Here is a 15,825-nt window from a genome sequence, read left to right on the forward strand (position 1 = left end):
CATTTTTATCACATATTCTCTTTTGCCACAACAAATTAAAATGTTTAATTTTAAATTTAAACTTTAAATTTAAATGTTATTATGGCACTATTTTATGATGCTGACTAACTGAAGCTGAACCTGAGTTCACATGAACTCACATGACTTTTACACACTAGACGTTTTCAACTCCTAATTCCTCGCATTTCTCAGTTTTTCAGCTTCAAGGAAATCGTTTTTGATGACAACATTTCATCTTGCTACCTGATATGTACCATATAGAGAAAAATCATTGTTAATCACTTCACCAGTAAGTGGTTACAATGTTATGGCTGATTGGTGTCTTATTTGAATATTCATTCATTGTACTGCATGGAGCCTGTGATACGGGTGAAAAGAAGCCAAACAAGTTGTTTACAACACTTTTATCAGACTTTAATTCGAATGACAGATTGAAATAAAAAAAACCATTTTTTAAAATTGCATTTCAATTAATTCCAACAGAAAAGTCAAGTAAATTTAACTATTGTCTCATTTATTTCACTTTATCTCAAAATATAGGAGTAACAACACTTATTCCAATTGAAATTGATAACCAAATTATTGATATCTTCAGCTCGCACCATGACTTAAAATGATTTTTTGCAAACAATGAATGTATAATATTATGAATAAAAACATTTAAAAGAAAACAAGTGAATTGAAGAACGTTTATGGACGAAAAACAAAGAAAAAAATGTTCTTACTGTATTTATTTATTAGTTTTGTGGTGGATGTAAGAAACACCTATAAAAGTTTCTTCTTCTGCCGCTTGACTTGTAATTCCAGCCTGGCGGATCATTCCTGCAACATGTAGCCTGCAGCATCGCAGGCTAACGTGCTAAAGATAGCTTCCCGTCACCTCGTGACCCGTCAGGCACTTGAGAAGAACTAAAAAGGTCTTGGGTGAGAGTGTGGACCTGAAAGTGTGACGGCATGTGTGGCGTATTGGGGAAGAAACTCTGTTCCTCGAAATATTGTACATACAGTTTATGGAGCGCCTCCATGTGTACAGTTTGGTTCCAGTTAAACATATTTCTTGTGTTCTGTACACATTGGTACAAGATTTCACATTTAGTTGTTCTGCACATGCTCATTAGATGGCAAATCCGATCAACAGTGACATGACTCCCAGTCCTCCCATTGTTAATGTTTATCTTGTTCACTGCAGCATGTGTGTGTGGTTTCATTACAAAAAGAACCAATAGCACCCACTAGTGACCCTACAGGAGAGCTACATTGTTGTCCCCGTTTCTGCCGTTTCTGTGGAAACTGCCATTGTTGCTTTGTAACCACAGCACTTTTCTGAAATGAAAACGATGAAAAGCTGTCAACTATATGGGGTCTCACTCTGACAAAGTATTGTGATTGAAATTGTGGTGTAAGTTTGCACCGCTCATTGTGTAATTAGAAGCAAAGATCCTCTTGCAGGCAATAAACTTTACTTTGTCTCAAACTACTCCACCTTTTAAAAAAAATATAAATCCTGAAAATATTTCAAAGATTTTTCATACAGAAAGTTTTCACGAAAGTATATTTTATCATTTTTCATCTCCTGAATTTGCAGGAAAATATAAATGATGCTGAAAAAAGGCAGAATTCCCCCCCCTGAAGTTCTCTAGTTCCTCTCAGAAGAGTCCTGCATCACACTTTGAAAACCCGCAAACAGAGATATCGCTTAGATGCAGCGGTGGATATGTGTTTTCCTGCCCAATAAATCTACATTTTCTATATCTAAGTTACATCTCGATTTCACTTGAGGTGTGAAAGACGTCCATAACCCTGCCGCCGCGTTAATCCCTCAGCGTGATGAGGACATCATCGTCTTGTCCTTTCCACAGCATCTCCCCCTCGAAGTCCAGCATCTTGTGTTTGCGGCAACGCAGCAGAATCCCCACTACCTTGTCCGAGATCTTGACGTAGCGGTCAAAGAGCCGACCGAAGGAAATGACGGTCAGGCCCTCCTGGTCCGTGAGGCCCATGTCCCTGATGATCCACACCATCTCCTCCATCTCCTTGTGGATGTGTTTGTGGGCGCGGTCACCCCGTGCCGCTGTCTTGGAGCCGTCTTTAGGGCGGCCGTAGCCGTCGTCACCCTTACGGAGGCGCTGTGACATGGCATACTCCTGGTCGAAGTCCTCGCTGAAGGGGTTGAGCTTCTGGCCCTCCAGGTGATGCTCGGACCACTGCTGCCAGCGGCTCTTGATGTCACCCATTGTGGCAATCTTGATCTGCAGATAAAACGGGGCAGGTTACGATCAGAGTGCCTCTGAATATGAGGGAAAGAAAAGCCACATGACGCTACAAGATGCTGTTTAAATCATGAAAGAACAAACTGAGCGTTTACTTTGCGAATCCTGAAAGTTTCGACTGTGTTGACATGAAAACTATCAGCTGGAAACAGTGTCTGCTGTGTTCATTGACTCTAGAAGGACTGAATTGAGTGCTGTGGTCCTTTACGCAGTCATTAAAGTCACTTCAGATGTAGAACATAACAACTGTCCATTATTCAGTTAGCCTTTGATATTCAATTACAAATGCAGCACATGGATGGTTTGTTGCATTTCTTTTGTTAAAAGCACCAACAAATGACTGTGTTGTATGTGGGGCTATATAAATGAAGTTGAACTGAATTGAATTGAATTGTTATTGTTGCATTTCTGTCTGACTCAGTGCTCAGTCGATCAGTTTGTGTACATTTTCATACATGCAAAGCTTTAATGGATCATGGTTTATCGGCCCCATTTACATGATAACATTTCCTGCAACAACACCTAATCTGTGAGAAAAAAAGTATTGTGTTTCCACTGCCAAAGTGGGCACAGTGACAATGATGTAGTTAGTCTTCCAGGCCACACGAGAGTGCTGTTGGTTGTTTTTGTAATGAAACCACCGACACATGAAGCAGAGAACAATGGTCTCGAAACATTAACAATGGGACAACAGGGACATTCTAGTAGACCAGGCTTCCCCAATTCCAGGCCTCGGGGTCCAGTGTCCTGCATGTTTTAGGTTTCTCCCAGTTGCAAGCTGGGAGAGAGCGAAAACCTGCAGGACACTGGACCTCGAGGCCTGGAATTGGGGAACGCTGTAATAGACAGACCACCAAGTTGAATTGTTATTTACGGCAGCCATGATGCGCATGCGCTGTAGCAGAAAACTGTTTTTTTTTTTTTTCAGTTACCACGGAGACAGAGCAGTTTCAGTGACTCTGAGCGTCCATTGTGTAAATAGACGCTCAAAACTCTAGTGTTTTCAATTCAACACGATGTCATGTAAACACAGCCTCGGGGGCACAAGCTTGTATTTTCTAGAAATGCGCATGTTTTTTTTTCTCCAGGTACTCCAGTGTCCCCCCCCTTGAAGAAATGTGTTCTCTATAATTGTCCTGAGGTGGGCTGCTCATGTTTTAATAATGTGACCTCACTCAACCTACCATTACCTGGAGATGGATAACACAGCCTGGATGGCAGATGGATGTTCTCAGAGGCACCGACAGGAACCGGTCTCCTGAATCACTGGAACCCAAACTTTATTCTTGGAGTTCCCACTGATTGCCCTCCACTGCCTTATTTGACATGTGCAAATGTAAATTTGGCAACTTGGAACCTGAAACAATCTGTACTGACCTTCTATCTTTACATTAACATCTTCTATAATGTCTCTTCCAGTTGGTGACATTGATCCTCGGCTTGGCATTTGCTTTAACCCATGTGTGCATGCAACTAAAATCATACCGCTGCTATATAGAAACGATTCTGATATAACTAAATGTCCCATATAGTTCCCAATAGGCATTGGGAACATGTGAGTGCGAGTCAAAACATTTTGTAAGATATGATAATCACGTGTGCCTTTGTTGCCACGGAAGTATTTCTGCAAACTGTACACGCACACTTTTTGAAAACCTGTTATGGCAAAGAACAAGAGTGCACTGTCGAAGAACACGATGAGGAGGACAGATGAGCTGTGGAAGTCTTGAAAGACGGTGTTAAGAATAGAATTTGAGCGCTAAGGGCCCGGCGTGCATCCTGAGTCTTCGACAATGCCAACCGCCAACCTGCCATCCACCTGATTGTGGACACTGGCCTCTGAGAAACAAACCCCTGCGACCACACTGAAGTGCGAATAAAAAAACTTTTTAAGAAATGAATTAACTGTTATTTGTGCATTTTCGCACCCACTGCAAAATATCATTATTTATTAAGCACTGAGGTTTTTCCTTTATTCACTTGCTCCACATCTTTGAAAAAATTAGGTGCTCTTTTCTTTGGGAACTTACGGTACTGTTGGGCCCTGTGCATACATAATTCACTCATCCTCATGAAGAAGGGAGTGGGGTGAACCATGTTTCTTTGAGGACAAAGAAGCCGCATGGTCAGCCCTCTCTAAAATTCGCCATTGGTCACGTGACCTCCACCGGGGGCCCCCGGCCCCACTGTCCCCAAACTGCAGCACTGCTCCCCAGCACCAAGGGGATCCAAAGCCTCCATCATCAGCCAGGGCACCCGCCCTGGAAGCTCTGAGGTGAACCCCACTCTGACTGGCCAAGGCCGTCGTCAACACAGCAGGGTGCCGGACGCACAGGTATAAAAGGCAGCAACGCGAAAGAACAAACTCTCTTCAAGACAGTTTCATGTCAGGCCAGACACACAGCTGAGCATGGAGGATGCAGAGAGCCCAGGCCGTACTTTCTTTGTACAGTGTTTGCTGTTTAGTAGATTAGATCTCCGTGTTCGACGATGTTTGCTACTTGAATGTGTTGATTTATGATGTGATTTCTGAATTGTTTATGAATCACTTTGTAATAAACGCCTGTTAGGCTGAATGGATCGATTCCTGGTAATTATTGTATATTTATTGTTGCTAATTCAATGGTTTGTAACAGTCTGTGCTCGAATCTCACACCTTCCCTGTTGTTTAATATTGTTGTATTTATAGAAAGTGTCTTTTTTTTAATATTTCCATTCAACAAAAATCTCCTAATATTTTCCACTGCTTCTCATCACTGTAGAATTTGAAGTATTTTCTAGTGACGAAAAAGAGACAAGTTGAACCGTCTACTTCCATTTGATCCCGGCTGACATCAGGTCAGCAGTAAATCACTAGGCAAACAACACACACACACACACACACACACACACACACACACACACACACACACACACACACACACACACACACACACACACACACTCGTGGGACACAAAACGCTCTGACTACCAGGTCTGTTTACATGGAAGCATGTGACTATATTTATTTACATATATTCCATCGCGACGCAGTCCAGAGTGTGCTTTTACAAGTGTGTGCTGGGGGGAAGGGGGGCCTTTTAAAAGACAGCTTTTAGTAACCGAGTTGAGCAACATGTGTCCGCGAGGGACTTGGGTTTCTTCACGTGACATCAAAGGCACTTCTGCTTCAACTTGTTTATTCACGCTGTGTGCCTGGTGTGGGAGCACTTACACTCCACTTTCAGACACTTTTCTTCCTCTCCGTGTTGTCCAGGGACTTCAATGGCCAACTTTTTAAAGGAGCAGGATGTCAAATACAATTTGAGGGGCAGAATTGACTCAGCATGAGGCCTGTAGCCCAAAAACCACCTGCAACGGGGTCCAAGTTGGTCCAGGATGATAATGTGACTTAACAAATACACATTCAATTGAATTTATAAAAGAGAGGAAGTTTTTCTATTTTGCTGTTTGGTGAAATTAGCAGACAAAAAAACTGCATCAAGGTTTTTTTTTGTGTGATATATTTTGCAAACGTATCATGATGATCATGATGGCAATAGTATAAATATCTCAAAAGAATATTTGAACTGAGAGAAATAACTTTTCTGTGCAATGTGCAACCATGCTCTTCAAATACAACTTTCACTTATACTTTTCTTTCACACGTAAAAGAAAAGTGCAATTAATCAAGGTTTACTTACAAATAATGTGCGATTAACCGAGTAAATAATTAAACTCATGGACAGAGAAAAAAACTGTTGCACAATAACGTGTAAAACAGAAAACTTTGGTCGTGCTTTGGGAGTCTGTTTACACCATGACCACGGTTCTCTGAGCCACTGACAACTCCCAATATGAAACTTTTTCACCATGCTCCTTCTCCATTGAAACAGTGAAAGGTTTTTGAGTTTTCTTAAAATGAATGGATCGTCACTCATTCCCTGTAAACTCACACCTTCTGGAACAATCCTGACATCCTGCAAAGGAAGAAACCAATAAACTTCACAAGATGGCAAAACAATGGAAGAAACTTGGAACACCTTCTCTCTAATAACTCTTTTATTCCATTTAAAGATCTAATAGAAACTTATGGTATCAGTCAAAATAACTATCTGGAATATCTTCAGCTCCAGTCAATAATACAAACAAAGTTCAAACTAGAAGAGATGAACCTAAACTGACCTCAGACAGTGACAAACCTCCTGAAGATCTCAGCACCAAAACCACTTTCTAAAATCGTTTCAGTCCTGTCATGTTCCAATACCACAATATCCCTTCAAGCTCCAAATGGGAAGAAGATCTAAACATTAACATAGAACCAACGCTTTGGTCACTAATCTGTAGAAATACATTCAAAATGAGCAAAAACACCAATATACAGCTCAGACAATACAAGGTCCTTCACTAGTTCATTACAGGACAAAGATGTTCAAGATGGTCTCACTTCCTCTAACAAATGTTCAAACTGCACAGCTAATCTCCCTGATACCGACCTACATGCACTCTGGCAGTGTACACCAGTCCAAACATTCTGGCAAAAGATCTGTGAAGATTTATCATTATGCCTGGACCCCCCCATTCACAGTTTCACCTGCACTTTGCCTGTTAGGTGATCTCAGAAATTAAAAGAGAGAAAAATGAATCCTTCACACTCCTGGTCTCCTGAAGCGTCACAAAGAAGGCAATCCTCATGAACTGGAAATCAAAACATAATCTTAATATAAAGTTATTTAAAAACTTACTCCTAGACCACATCACATTAGAGAGAATTTCTGCTTGTAGGAAAAATCAGTCGGCTCAGTTTGAGTTGACATGGTCCCCAATAATTAAATACACCATGTAGCCCTGTGGGGGGGGGGTGGTAGTTCCGCCTTGGGGCTCTTGGGGCCATCTGTGGCTGGGGCGTTGTGGCTTGGGTGGTTGGCGGCCCTGCGATCTGGGGGGGTGCTGGCATCTATCCTGGGGAGTGGCGGCCTGGCCTGGGGGTACTGGGGAGGTTGTGTGGGGGAGGGTCTGCTCTGGGTTGGGGGTGGTTCTGCTGGGGTGGGGTGGGGGTGCTGGGCGTCGGGCCCTGGCCGGGCCGCCTGGCCGGGGTGGGCGGGTGTGGGGCTTCGTGGCCTTGGGGGCTGGGTGCCCTCCCGGTCCTGGTGGGGGTCCTCCCTCCGCCTCAGGGTTTGCCCCTGCTGCCGTGCTCCGGGTCTGGCTCGCCTGGATCGGGGGGGGGGGGGGGGGGGGGCTCCGGGTTTGGACGGACAGCTGACTGGAGATGACCCCCCGGGGGAGGTTTATATGGGAGATGGTCCGGGGATGTGTGTGTGTGTGTGTGTGTGTGTGTGGGTGTGTATTCTATATATAAGTATGGGTGTCGTCTTGTGTGAGTATGTGAGGGTGCGGGGGGGGGTCTACGCTCCCTAGCCGCTGGCCTCCAGCCGGGCTCGTGCTGGGCCATGCGGGTCTTAGACTCTGCTCTTCGGCCGTCGGGTGGTCTGGGGGGGCTTCCTGCCTGGGTCCTCTTGCGGTGCCTTGTCGGAGTGGGTGTTGGTCCCCGTGTTCCAGACCGGCCGCTTCGGGGTGGGGCGGGATGGCGCGGGGGGTCCAGCTGGGCTAAGTCCTAGCGACGGGGGGACCTTCTCCCTCTCAGCCCCTCCTACCTTACCTCACCATACCTCATTCAACAATAGGGGCCAGTGGACGGGGCCTAGGGTGGGGGGTCCAGGCCACTTAACTGTGGTCTGCCCCCGCTGTGGTCTGACTTTGCGCCGCCCACAATTTTAACTACACTTAGTCACGCAGGGTCTTGAGGGGATCAGCTGGCTTTCGGGGTTCTGCCGCTGGGCAGTGGTAGAACACCCGGGCCCCCGCTACCCCTCAATTTTAAACCGCACCCTAGACACACACATTGCACCACCTCTTCAAAACACAAATACACACATCCACATGCACCCAACACCCCACAGGGTGGAGGGGGGGGTGGGGGCTCCCCCCAGAACCTCCCGCTGTGGTCCCGCCGTGTTCCGGGGTGAGTGCGGCTGGAGTACGGGGGGCACGCTAGCTCGGGCGTGGCTCTCCGGGGGGGCTGGGTAGTGGTGCTCCCTCCCTATTCACGGTTGGATTGGTGGAGGACGAGATCCCGTAGTGGCCTGGTGGGGGCCTGGCTGGCGGCCTGGGGAGTGGGGGGCACCCCCCTCCCAACCAAATAAATGTGGGTGTATGTGTGTATATGTGTGTCTGTGTGTGTATGCGTTTGCCCCGGGGTGGTACTGCGGCCCCCCCACAACAGTTCCATTCACATCCAGAGGACCAACCACACGCACACACACACACACACACACACACACACACACACACACACACACACACACACACACACACACACACACACACACGCACACACACTTCCACTCCCCATTGACGATTCGCTGCTGATTTTTCTTATTTTCTGCTATTCTGTCAATTATCAAACTCATGTTATTGCTGTTTTTTTGTTTTCTTTTCTTTTTTTGTGTGTGTTTTTATTTTTGTTTTTTGTTTTTTCATCTTTCTTCTTTTCTTTTTTTCTTTCTTTGTTTTATGTCCTTTTGTTTGTGCTTTTGTTCTAATTGTTGTGATTCTTGTGGTTTTTGCTCTGTTGTTGCTCAGGCTGGTTTAATCTCATGGCAGTTGGAAAATATTTAGATCACTGTGATTACTGTATTATTAAAAAGAATAAAAATGTATGTAGCACTAACAAGGGTATTGTATGTATCTCTCCACCAAGTCTTTCTCTGTCTCTCCTCTCCTCTCCTCTCCTCTCCTCTCCTCTCCTCTCCTCTCCTCTCCTCTCCTCTATCCTTTCACCCCAACCGGTCTGCAGAATTCCTCCACCCCTGACTCTGGTTTCTAAATAGGTTTCTCCTGTTGGGGGAGTTTTTCCTTTCCACAGTCACAAACACACCAGCTTGCTCATGTGGATATGTTGGGCTTTTCTATTTTCTCTATAAAAGCACATTAGAATGACTGTAATGTATTTAAAAATGTCTTTTCTTTAATAATCAAAAAAACCCAAATGATAATTAAAAAAAAAATTTATTAAATTAAAAGACAAAAAAAAAAGTTTTTGAAACGTTCACGACAAAAAGAAACATTTAGTTTTACAGAAATCTTCAGAATTTCTATGTTAGAGGTAGAAAACTGTTATTTTGGTCAATGCAAATACAAATAACACATAAGGGTACTTATTCACATTTAAAAGGCTTACAATTTCAAAATATTCTCCTCAGTTTCAGTGTATTATGTTGAGCGCTTTGTAAAGGGTTAAAGCGGCTGTATGAAGCAGTAACTTTAAGTGTTCAATAATAAAACTAAAGATGTTTTGTACCCTGTTAAAAATAATTGAAGTGCAGTCACATCAGGTCACTGTAGCCCTCCTACAAGCAACTCCACCACAGCACTCAGACTAACAGAGAAAACAATCAAAAACGACCTCTATCACCAAAACCTGAGGTTTGGGCGTCTGCCAGATGAAAAAAAGAGCCAAGTGTGCAGCCTCTTCTGTGTGTTTTCACTCGTCTTTCCTAACTTTGAAAGTTGCGAAAAAACACCCCGAAGCAGCTTTTCTACCTCTGCACTAATACTTTTTTCAAGGACGCATACAAATACGAGTACTAACCTTCAGCTACTTGGTTACACCGAGTACCGATAGAAGCACTGAGTTCAATGCCATGAAGCCTAATTTATTCTCCACACGCAAACGATATGCACAGGATATGACCAGGTGGACCGGGAACCACCTTTAATCATTTCTGATGTGTGAGGCCCGAAACGCTTTAGCATTTAGCATGAAGCATGTAGCACGGCTCGCCGTACTGAGCATGAGACGGTTGGATTTATTGACTTTGTGTCAACATGTCTGCTGCAGATTTTACAAAAGCTCCTCACATCATATTGTCTGCCCAAGCTGCCGAACAGAACAACGGGTAAAAAAAGAAAGAAAAAGAAAACTGTACAAGGAGAAGGTGTTTCCCTTTGAGGAAAAGCCTGCGGAACCTATTTCCCTGCATTTAACACCTTCATAGTTAACTTTAACTGCACATATTAGTAGAGATGGGCTGCTTGCATCATATTTGTGTATTTGTTTCATAAAAGTTTCACGTTTACATAGCAACATTTTGAAAATTACATGTATTTACACAGAAATGGCAGAAACACTGAAAACAGTGTAGTTTTCCCGTAGGGCCACTAGTGGGCGCTGTAGGGTTTTCTTACCTCATAAGGATCACCAGGAACCATTTATGTTGTGTTTGGCTATCGATAATAATGAATAATTATCGAAGATAGTTATTAATTATGTTATTGAAAATTTGATCTGATCTGTATCAGAACCTCGGAGCTCCACTTGTCTAAACAGGAAATGATAGCCAATTCAGTTCTATCAGTCTCATAAGATATACTAAACTGTGTCCGAGCTCACTGATAATGAGCGTATCAGTTAGACTTTAATCATGTGTAGCATGTAGCATCACTGTGTGAGCCTGAAACTCTTCAGCATGTAGCATGTAGCAAGTAGCACGACTCCTAGACGTAGTTAAACTACCAAGCAATATCATTCAAACATATTTTTCATACAAAGTGTTTGTTCTTCAGAAGACTAAGTCATTCCCTGTGGATTTTATGTTTAACTACCTGCTGGGTTTTGAACCATGGTCCCTCACAGTGACGACTGTAAACCACTGTACCTTGGGTTTGGTGGTCCGGTGCTTGGACAGGATGTCGATGTGTTCGGGTTTGGCCTCGCTGTTGTCGCTGAGGCCGCCGTCCTCCCCCAGCCCGCTGTCCTCCGTGTCCACGCTGCTGCTTCTGGAGCTCAGGTTCTTCTCCTGGAGCATCAGCTTCCTATCCTGGATCCCTCCTCCTCCTCCCCCTCCTGCGCTCTGCAGCGCCTTCATCTGGCGCCGCCGCATCGGCGACTCGTTGCCGAGGAACGGCTTGCTCTTCTTGGGGCCGGACTCCATCTTTCCCCGGATGGCGTTGACCAAGTCACTGTTGCTGCACTCACTGCGCTTGGGCTGGACCGTCTTGGTCACCGAGCAGGTTCGGATTTTGATCCCGCCGGAGCTGCTTTCGTGGGTGTCCTCCGCGATCACGCGTGGCATGACGCTCAGTTTCACCACATGGTTGCGCTCCTTGGCGCCGTCCTGGATGGACGACGGCATCCAGCCGGTTGGGATGGCGTCTTGCTTTTCAGCATGCTCGCTGGCCCAACCCTGCCAGGTCTTGGCTAAGCTGGCCACCATGGCGGCACATTTGATCTTCCGCACGGCTCGTTTGAAAGCCTGAGGCTCCTGCGGCGTGACTGTGGAGGTCCCACCACTGCTCATGTTCGCAAGATACTTGAAGATTCCCAACTCTGTGGTTAGAAGCAGCTCTCAAAGTTGCACCAGTCCCGAAAAGCGCTGAGTTCTATGAGTATATTCCCAAATCCTCAATCAAAAAGATATTTCATGGTCTTTTTCAGAAAATCCTGACAAGGCCACACTTCCAAAGGGAACCCTTCAAATGACCCACAGAAGTTGCTACTAGCTTTTATAGCCAGGATGGATCTTCACAGAGACATCCGGTGACGTGTGGCTCGCCGGCTGGTCAGTGGGTGAGTCGACGGTGTTCAATCCCCTCTGAAGCCCCTCCGGCTCCGGGCTGGCCTTTAAATACAAGAGGGTCGTGAAGGAAGTGATGTCTCACTGCGTCCACGTGAGGCATGAAAGTCCAGTGTCAACATTCCCGTTCGTGGCATGGTGGTTCACACGCACGCACGCACGCACGCACGCACGCACACACACACACACACATACACACACACACACACACACACACACACACACACACACACACACACACACATACACGCACACACACACGGGTGGAATTTCTCCCAGGGGGATCCAGGGAACAGGTGTCCAGTGTTTTTAGCGACTGTGGTGAATCACAAATGCACCTCGGTTTCCTGTCGGCCTGCTGTGCATGACACCGCCGCAGCGTGAGCGCATTGTGTATATTTAGTGGTGTTTTCACTCTAATACACAACTTGCTAGGTGTGCTTGGATCACACCGCCATCTGCGACTGTGAATTCCTCAAGTGTGGGTCACTTACATTACAAAGCCACAGATTGGGCTCGACTGCATGTCTTTGCGTTTATCGGGGCAGCTATTTAAGACCTGTGTGTGTGTGTGTGTGTGTGTGTGTGTGTGTGTGTGTGTGTGTGTGTGTGTGTGTGTGTGTGTGTGTGTGTGTGTGTGTGTGTGTGTGTGTGTGTGTGTGTGTGTGTGTTCAATGTTCTGACTCATGCGTTCAGACCAAACTGATTTAGTTTAAGATCTAATTGAATGATCTAATTTAGATTTTTTTTGTAAAAACAACCCTGTGGCACTGGTGTTTTTCAAACAGTTTCTGTATTTGCATGTGAAATTAACCTCTTAATGACCAAAAGAAACAGCATTTCTGTGAACCTTGTTTGTTTTCCTGTGTGAAATCCCCAGCGATTCACTTCTTACATAATGCGGTGGCCGTGGCGAGACTCATTAGTGCGTCTCATTATCATCGACACAGGAGTCGACTGGAAAACTCCTTTTTAAATGATAGGGAAAAAAAATCTGGTGTTGATGAGAAGCTAAATGAGACAGTCTGATGTAACGGGCAGACAAAACATGAAATGCATGTTCACTCCTTCTATCTCAAATTTTTGGTACTGTTCACATGACTATGTGTTTTGTGTGTCTGTTTACACAATGAAAACGCAACTTTTTGAAAATTCTCAGGAAGTGATCATTCAAAATAAAATGCGACAATTCAATACAAGATAGTACAGAATGGAATGCTGAAATGCTCGTGGAAAATTCAGAATGCATTAATTACAACATTAAAAGCTACTTTCTTGAATGTAGAAGCCTACAGTATATAGCGTTTTTGCCTTTTTATCTATATAGCACATGTAGTGTTTATGCCAATAAATGATTGTATATCATACTATTTCTGACTGTACACTATTGGATCATTAATGGCCACAAATGATCATTTAATATTCGTATTTGTGTGTGTGTGTCGCAATTTTATGTTGTGCTCCAGTAGCTCCTTGGTTTAAAATGATCAGTTTCAATCAATATTCAAACACAAGCAAGACACTATTAGGGTTTTTAATTAGTCCACACTGATGTTATATTAGTCATTTCAAGAATGATTCATTGTTGGCTTCAAAACCTGACAGGCATTTGAACTCAACATTGTGTGACATCACAACAAAACAGCACAAGACAACACAACTTATATAACACTTATATTTTTTGGAACATTTGATAATGTTTACCTATAAAGGTTACATGTCAAAGGGAGCATCAGTACTTCCAGAGAGCAGGGAGTGAGCAGGTTTCGACACAGGAACCACGATGGGATCTTTAACTGTAGCATTGTTCTAATAAAAAGGAATATTTTGAATGACAACAGTGAAAATGCTTAAGAATTAGAATTTTATTGAAACTCAGTATCACATGGTACACTTACAGGTAAAGTGTGTTGTAGGCTGTTGGTTCTTGCCATTGTTACGGGTCCCAAGGTGAAGGACCACATAAACAAATAAAAGTTGAGAAGTACGTGTATAATGCAGGTGGGACAGAGTAATCAGGACATGATGTGTGGTCAGACTCTCCAGATTGCTTCTGTTTTATTCACATACATCACAACCACATAACCAGTGTATATATTTCCTTAGTCCAGTTTTATCATTTTCATGCCAATCAAATAATTTTCACAACTCACATTTACATTTCTCATCAATCAACATACAATTCCATTTTAATCAATAAACGTTACTTTTTATATAAGTAGCCCTTTCTGTCCATCCAGTGTATTTACTTTGTTTAAGGATAACCTATTTATAATTATTTACTAGCCAAGTTCCCAGTTTTCATGTATTTAGGCATTTACTAAACCTTTGCCTCTCTCAAGTGGCCTGGACTAAAAGATTAATGGTTGTGATGTGTTATCATTCATTTAACCAATACAGAAATATAAAACATAAAACATCTTGTGTAAATCCTATATTATTGACTCTGTGGAAACTGGCGTCTATCTTGACCCAAAATGGCCGCTACAGGCTGGAATTTCGCTGTTTAGTTTGAGCCAAAATGGCGACTACAGGGCAGACTTTACCTGTCCCGTTTGACCTAAAATGGCGGTTACATTCCGAACTTTTACACACACGAGTATCTTTAAAACTACATTTAGCTCGGCTAACATGTTCTGAACGACACCTAGCACCTTTAACGATAATAACTTGAACTTATTTCTTGTATTCTGTAGTGCTGGGGACTTTTACTAACCTGTATAATGCAGGTGGGACAGAGTAATCAGGACACGATGTGTGATCAGACTTCTCCAGATTGCTTCTGAAGCAGCGGAGGCAAGTGTCACCCTTTTACCTGTCCCCAGAGCAACTGGTTCCCGCACAGAAGTTCCACCCCTCAGTCCTTTTGAATGAAATTATAGTAAAAGCCCCAAAATGTTCACAAAAAAAGATGAATAAATAAATAAACAAAAACACATATCAAAACTATGCTACTTCAGTTCTTGAATATATAAATTGTGGCCGACCTATTTTTGGGAGTGCCACACCATGTTGGTACATCATAGAGATCAATCACAAAAATGCTTTCCCCCTATGGAATACATGGCAAATGGAAACACATACGCATATAAAATATAAATTAAAATAAAAGAGAAAATTAAAAGCAGCCACTTTTATCAAACGCTACTGGATCAATATTACTCCTCCATTCGACATATGTTAATTTCTTTACTCCGACTGATTAAGGTTGAGCTATTTTAACAACTTTAGATACTAATATAAACTACAGTAATGAATCATGTTGTTTTACATTATATGTTGGTACTTTGGCTGTCCTGTGAGAACCACGCTTCTCTAAAACGTTCACATCACATCACATCACTTCAATGTAATACATTAGATACTGCATGAAGGGTTTATGGCTTGCTGTACTCTTTACAAACTGTTTCACCCATCAGATATACGAACAGTTAGTTCACGTTATGTTCTGAAAAAGGTAACCCTTTATTGATAGCCACTGTTGGCACTACTTAGCTTTAAAATGACACATAACCTAAACCACTGTTATTATCATCATCAATATATGTTCACGGCAGGTATATCAACGGCGAGCACACCATACATCCATAACTTTTTTGGGAAATTTCAAAGTAGCAACTTACCGCTATGTAGCTTGTGCCTGCGCATTCGCGTTAAATGTGTCGTCATTTCTTGTCTGACAATGGAGGAAGCTTCACAGTGGAGGAAGCCTGAGAGTGGATTTGCTACAGCCAGATGGCTCTCGCGTTTTCACTGTCTACTTGGGACCAGTGTTGCCAAATCAGATTGTTTCCAGCCCAATCACATCTTAGAACCCACCCAATCCAAGAAAAACCAGCCCAAACCACAAATCTGCATGTACCATGAACCAGCCCAATGTATATTTTTCCCGCCTGACATAAACAAAAATAGCCCAATTGGGCGGACAACCGCCCAATCTG

General features: G+C 43.5%; 1 protein-coding gene across 1 annotated transcript; it reads right to left on the minus strand.

Moving 5' to 3' along the window:
• Positions 1-442: 442 nt before the first annotated feature.
• Positions 443-11,889, minus strand: abraa (actin binding Rho activating protein a). Its single transcript, XM_080495938.1, has 2 exons — positions 10,967-11,889; positions 443-2,249 (listed from the first exon to the last, which is right to left on the minus strand). Exons 1-2 carry the CDS (start codon positions 11,606-11,608, stop codon positions 1,812-1,814), a joined length of 1,080 nt encoding a protein of 359 aa, XP_080352064.1. The 5' UTR covers positions 11,609-11,889; the 3' UTR covers positions 443-1,811.
• Between the last annotated feature and the right edge of the window lie 3,936 nt (positions 11,890-15,825).

The sequence above is a fragment of the Blennius ocellaris genome, assembly GCF_963422515.1.
Source record: "Blennius ocellaris genome assembly, chromosome: 4".
Taxonomy (NCBI): domain Eukaryota; kingdom Metazoa; phylum Chordata; class Actinopteri; order Blenniiformes; family Blenniidae; genus Blennius; species Blennius ocellaris.

Coding starts and splice junctions, on each gene's coding strand:
- abraa (XM_080495938.1), bottom strand. CDS start 11,608: ATGAGCAGTGGTGGGACCTCCACAGTCACGCCGCAGGAGCCTCAGGCT. Junction 2,250..10,966: donor ACCGGACCACCAAACCCAAG/GTACAGTGGTTT, acceptor TTTTATCTGCAG/ATCAAGATTGCCACAATGGG.